Raw genomic sequence first — 6,235 nt, forward strand, 5'->3', positions numbered from 1 at the left:
TTTCCTGAAAGGAACACCAGATGTATGGCCAGATAAGATGTGTACAATTGGAGCGCCGATCTTGACTTCGTATTTTCAAGTAGCAAGTTGACAACTGTCATGTCCTTTCTGTCATGTCCTTTGTTAGTTTGGTTTGTTTTCCTTCATCTGACTCAATGTCATGTTTCCCTTGTGAACCCAACGTCTGTCTTGTTAGCTTCTTGTTTCCATCTGGTCTTGTCAGCCCCCGCCCCCTTGCGTCTCCCAATTGTGTCTCATCCAGGTGTTCCTAGTCTCGTCGATTTGTCTATTTAGCTCCTGCTTTGTGCTCACTTCCTGTTTTGGTCATTTTATGCTTTGTGCTGTGCTTCTCCCCAAGTCTGTTTTTGCTACCTTGACCAATAATGTTTCTTCTTTTTGGTTCTATTTAAATGAAATCTTATTTTTTCTCATTTCTGGAGTTGAGTCCTCCACACTTACCCGAACAGAAAAAAAAACATAGATGACAATCGATTCATTCATGTTGACTCGATTATCATCAACTTTGACTAAAATAAAAAAAAGTTGAAACCAACACACCTCCAACACCTTATCGTTGGACAGATATAAAATGTTTGGCTTCCCAAATGGATTTAGTTTTGTGTTTCTTCTTGCACAGCGTGCGCTTCTAACTCAGCAGGTATTAATCCACGGCCGACTGCGTCGTTTTTCACCGAGACTAATATTCCCTATGCTGGCAGTTGTGATTTATAAGCATGGAAAAAAAAAGGGAGGCTCCTCAATTTAGGCAGTGTTTGCATTAGGTCTTGAATTCAGTGGCTTCCAAATCTCTTCCCAATTATTCCTTCCTGCAGTAGTCCAAAATTCACGAGAATATTTAAGAGCAGGAAAGGTCTCACTGCCTCGTCCTGCTTTCATTTTCAACGGGAGCACATTGAATACATTTGATAAATCATTGCTTGCTTTTTATTTCATTTCGTTATGCAAAAGATATAATTGAAGAAATTTCTCATTTGTGTCAGTAGCCTTCAAAGGTAAAAATAGAGACGGTGACATAACATTCAAGCTGTTTTGTGTTGCCTAGTCACGGAACAAATGAAACTTCCTGTATCGATTTAAAATGTTGCGGGTTTTTTTAAGTTGACGTTTTGAACGTACGAATATTCAATCGTAACACCTCATTTATTTTGAATGACATAAAAGGTCAAAACCGAATTATTTTGATTTCACCGGGTGAGCTGTTGATTGTATTTTAAATTGAGCTCCGTGGCTCAAGCACGGACGGACTCATCCCCTCCTGGAATGGACGGCTTCAATGGGTCAAAGGGCGAGGTCAAGTGGTGGGCTTTCGTAAAGCCCCTTTTGCTGATTCCGCCAACACTGTTTTACAGCTGCACATCAGGGTTCAAGAACCAACGTTGCGATGAGCTGGCCAACCCCTGCGATTACTTCTGTCAGAATGAAGGGATGTGCACATTAACCGCTCTTAACAAACCCCGTTGCAAGTAGGTCACCTCGCCAGCCGGCTTTCTCCACGTCTTCCTGCCTCCCTCACTCAACTCCATGACGAGAAGGCCTCTCTGTCTCTCTTTGTGCCACCTTCTAGTAACTCTTCATGTAACAAGTGCTCCAAAATACATTTGCAAGGATGATTACATAGCGCCCACGAGGGATGATTACCGCCTGTCCTGTTTTTTGATTGACAGCTCGATCAAGATGCGGCGTGGTAAAAAAAAAAAAAAAATGGTCGTCTTGTCAGGCGTTGCGAGGATTAAGTGTTTTGCCTCTCATTCAGTCAGTCCTTTCACATGTGCAAATGAAGTTCTTTGTTTTACTTGAAAGATGAATTCAAATTAAGGTACGAAAGTGTCAGGGCCCGAGTGTCAAGCAAAGAAAATAACTCACAGACTGAAGGAGTGATTTAGTTTTTTTCTTTTTAAGAATTAGGTTCTATCTTCATGCTTTCCTTTATGCCAGGGGTGTCTAGTTTTCAAAACAGAGACTAATAAAAACGGTTCAAATATCGAAAATGAAATCTTGAAATAAAATCAAATATTTAAAAATGAATGGTAATAAAAAATGCTAAAAATATCTCTATTTTTTAAAAGTGAAAACAATTTGAAATTTTGACATTGACATATGAATTCAATGCACAATTTTTTTTTCGCGGGCCACCTAAAATGATGTGCCGAGCCGTATCTGGGCCTTTGACTTTGACACCTGTGCTTTATGCCAACTGGTGCGCTGAAGCCTACCCCGTCTGACCCAAAAATGTTCTCGTTGTTCCAAAAGCAATCTATCAATCCGTAACAACTCCTCCAGACGGTACACGGACGACATTAGGTTAATACGGCCATCCCGTACATTTCAGCAACGTGTCGAGCCAGACCGCCGAGCGGCTCGCTCGCCGACTCTAACGAGCGCGTCGGGTGAAGCCGCCGAGGCACTTGTTACATGATCAGTTGCCGTACGTCACTCGCTCTCCCATATCATACGACCCTCGCAGGGACCCGGGGGGCCAAATCCGACGTGACATCATGTGCTCATCAGGCTGCATTTGGCAACACGTGCATGACGGCCAGCCCGCAGATGAAGATTGCTTACAAGCTACGGCAGCATGTCCCATTTTGTTTTTCCGCTCAAAGAACATTGGTTGAGAACGTAGCGGAGGACGGTGTTGCTGTCATATATGCTGTAATTGCTAGGAATGCATGTAATTAGTGGTGATTCATACATACTATCATTATCTGGTTGGACTTCCTGGGTCATTCATGCTTTACTGGCCCATCTGCGCTCCTCGTGATGTAAAATGACATACCTTCGCCGTTACGAGGGACATCCATCATCAGCGGGCGCCACGCTAATAGGACTCGTCCCGCTGTCATCTTTTCACGTTGTTCTCTCCGCACGATAATAATCTACATCAACTCTCACTCAACATGCATAAAAATTGTGCTTTTCTCTCAGATGTCGGTCGGGTTGTCCGCTTCAACCCTGTCGTTGTTGTTTCTTACCAGAAAGTGTGTTAAAAGTTTTATTTTTTATTACCATGCTATTTTCTGACCAGGTGTTCGACAAATTGGGCTGGAACGCAGTGTGAGAGACCTGCACCCAAAAGCAGCAGATCAGACAATACCACTGGAGGTTGGTTCACTAGAAGAACATAGAAGAAGCTCAGATATGCAGAAAGCATTTTCATTTGGTTGTGAAAACGGAATAGCTCCTGATCGTCTCTCTATTTTAGGAAGCATAGCCATCATTGTGCCTCTGGTCCTGCTGGTCATCTTGATCGTGATGGTGGTGGCGGGTATTTACATCTGCAGACGAAAACAAAGGTTGGTGACCGATCCGGCCATCTGGTTTCTACACAGAAGCCCACGCGAGCACGGGGAGAACACGCAAACTTTACACGGGAGCGAGCCAAGGTTCAAACCTAGAACCTCAGAAATGTGAAAGACGGGTTAACCACGTCCACATTGTGCTGCCGAGTGAAAATCTTTGAGGATAAAACAGGGCTTTGTTCGAACCGAGCATGATTTCAGTTTTTCGGATCATTATAATCCATTAAGCCTCTGACTGCAGTTCAGCTTTTCAGTTTCTCGCCAGTTCCGTTTGATGTATTTTGTGAAACTTGCTGGAATCATTCGCAAAGATGACTTACAGTTGAGCAGTCTCAGGATTTTTCAGTCCTGCTCAAAACGTTCCCTTCGATGGGCTAGGTTGACTCCGCCCACAACAGAAAATGGCTGAACATGTTCCATATCTGTATTTTGTGACACCTGTAGGGGGAAGCGTGTCCAAAGGCAGCCCATGACCAACGGCGGAATCAACGTGGAGATCGGCAACCCGTCTTACAACATGTACGAAGTGGACCACGACAACCACGCCGATGCGGGCAGCCTGCTAAGACCCAGCTTCACGCTTGACCCTCACAAGGTGGGTCACCAAGCGGCCATTGAAGAATCTCCCAGAGGTTTGGCGTACGTTTACAAGTCAGGTTTTGAATTCCGTCGAGAAATCCGGTGTGCTATAACACGACTCCTCACATGCATATATTGTTTATCCTCCGCAAAGAACGCCTAACACGACAAACGGCACCTTTTGGCATCTGCTATCGTTAGCTCAGCACAGCTCCATTTCAACCCCTTTTTTGCTCTTCTGCAACAACCTCCTCCTCCTCCTCCTCCAAAAGTCGACTTGTGGTTTTCCGCATGCTTCTAGCAAACTGTTACCGGCCATTTTGCATGATGAGCAGCGTGGCTTGCTTGTGTTTCAGGGCTGGTGTGTCAAATCCAGTGACGCTCGCACCTTGGGTATCAATTCGGTGCCCAAGGAGGTAATCCCTGGACAGGTGAATTTTTCAAACCTCACTTTGCCTGATAAGGACATGAACCATCGTTGTATAGAATGTAAGCAATCAACATGTGCCTGCAATTGATGTTGAAATCTGTTGTCTTGACGATTTTTCGATTTGTGTTTGCATGATTGTCTTGCTGCATGTTAGGTGGTCTCATGATTCTCATTTCCTTCACATTTCTTCACTTTCAAGATGCACATACTGATATTGACATACTAAAGCAACACATTTTTTTATTTAATAATGTATTCATTTATTTGTCGACCTTTCAAGACGGTTGTAAACACAAGGTAAAAAAAAATCTTAATTGGAGACTGCTAATTAATTGTGAGCAAAATTCAGCAGGGCATCACATCATGATGATTGCATTTTATTTTAATGTTTTTTTTGTTTTTTTTCCCCCTCCATCCAGCCCATGAATTACAGCAACCCGGTGTATGCCAAGATGTATATGGACGGACAAAACGGTCAGAAGCCGCTCATCAATATCGACGAGAGAAGAGAGCTACTCCCAAAGAAATTCGAGGGGATTATTCATGAAACTGCTGCATAGCCTACTTGACGCTTTCTACTTTTTTTTTTTTTTTTTTTTTTTAAGCCACGGTATACAATGTAGAACACAAAGGCGGCAAAACACTAATTTTCTACAAAGCTTATTTTTTTGTTTTTCCTCACGTCGCATCACGTTGCTTTTTAACGTCCGTTCAACTGAATGACACTTTAGCCTCTGAGGTGCAAAAAAAAAAAAAAATGTATTCACCCTGCACATTTTAAACAGTTTGAATATCTATTTAGTGGGAAACAGAAGCTATTTGATCAAGTCATTACAAAACGGTTTGGGGGATTTTTTTTATTTTATATTTTGGTTCAAAACGTGACACGTCCCTCTGCTCGGATTCAAGTGTTTTGAACGGTCTTTGCCATTGCCATGAACTTAATGCGTGGTTGTCGCCACACCAATATGCTGTACAAAAACAATGTTTCTTTTTGCTGAAAGAAACGGAAGCCCACCTTGAATGTTCTCCGATCAGATCCCGTACTGTACGCTGAGAGGACAAAATAGTGAATATCATATTTTTCTAAAGCTGGTGTCTTACAGTTTGTATGTACGCAGCAGTTGTACCACAAAGCTAGTCCGCGCAAGATTTATCATAGATGATATCTGTTACTTTCCAAAAGGAGGAGGATAAATATCAAGACTTTTTATAATTTTATATTTGATTTGTATGTGGTTTGACTGCTATGTATTTTGACAAAATGTATTAAATGTAAGTAATTTTTTATATATAAAATGTAAATCAATATTGAATAAAGGGGCTTTATTTCCACGCAGCCGCACTTCCTTATGACCAAATCAAAATGATCCTTCTTTTAGATGAGGATGTAAGCAATTCGAGCACGTTTTAATGCACTGCCATTCCTCTCCCTTGTCGTGTGTTTTTCTAGCCACATAACTCCCCGTCCACCGTCACCATAGCAACCAGACTGATGCCTGCCTGCCTGCCTGTCTGCCCTTTCTCTGTCCCACATTTGTGGATGTTGACATTTCAAGCCACGTCTGTGCGGACATCAAAAAATTGTTGTTTTTTTTTCTCGGGTTGACCAACAATAGCAAATTTAAGCAATATGACTTCATGCATTCATTCATATTTTGGTTTCATAAATATTCTTGTGCAATATTTCTGATACCTAAAGGTCTTAAACTCGTCTCAAAATATTTAAGACGAAGCAACCAACTGAATCGGTATTTTTGATTAGTATTTTTGACCACCAACAGCTCTCAGATATTGCAAGGGGAGTCGGTGTAATGAACAACATGGCTGAAAGTAAAATCTTCTCTGGGCTTTGGGATTGCAATTCACCAAGAGCTTTTGTTATTTATTAGCGGGAAATCCAAGG

At 42.1% G+C, this 6,235-nt stretch overlaps 1 protein-coding gene across 1 annotated transcript in view; it reads left to right on the forward strand.

Moving 5' to 3' along the window:
- The window catches only part of lrp1bb (low density lipoprotein receptor-related protein 1Bb), a 131,654-nt gene extending 125,990 nt beyond the window's left edge, over window positions 1–5,664 (forward strand). Inside the window, exons 87-92 of the mRNA XM_068651596.1 lie at window positions 1,371–1,484; window positions 3,047–3,123; window positions 3,224–3,314; window positions 3,765–3,915; window positions 4,256–4,330; window positions 4,749–5,664. Coding sequence (XP_068507697.1) covers window positions 1,371–1,484; window positions 3,047–3,123; window positions 3,224–3,314; window positions 3,765–3,915; window positions 4,256–4,330; window positions 4,749–4,889 — 649 coding nt within the window. The 3' untranslated portion in view covers window positions 4,890–5,664. The remainder of the gene's footprint in view (window positions 1–1,370; window positions 1,485–3,046; window positions 3,124–3,223; window positions 3,315–3,764; window positions 3,916–4,255; window positions 4,331–4,748) is intronic.
- The last annotated feature ends 571 nt before the right edge of the window (window positions 5,665–6,235 follow it).

The sequence above is a fragment of the Syngnathus scovelli genome, chromosome 8 (assembly GCF_024217435.2).
Source record: "Syngnathus scovelli strain Florida chromosome 8, RoL_Ssco_1.2, whole genome shotgun sequence".
NCBI lineage: Eukaryota > Metazoa > Chordata > Actinopteri > Syngnathiformes > Syngnathidae > Syngnathus > Syngnathus scovelli.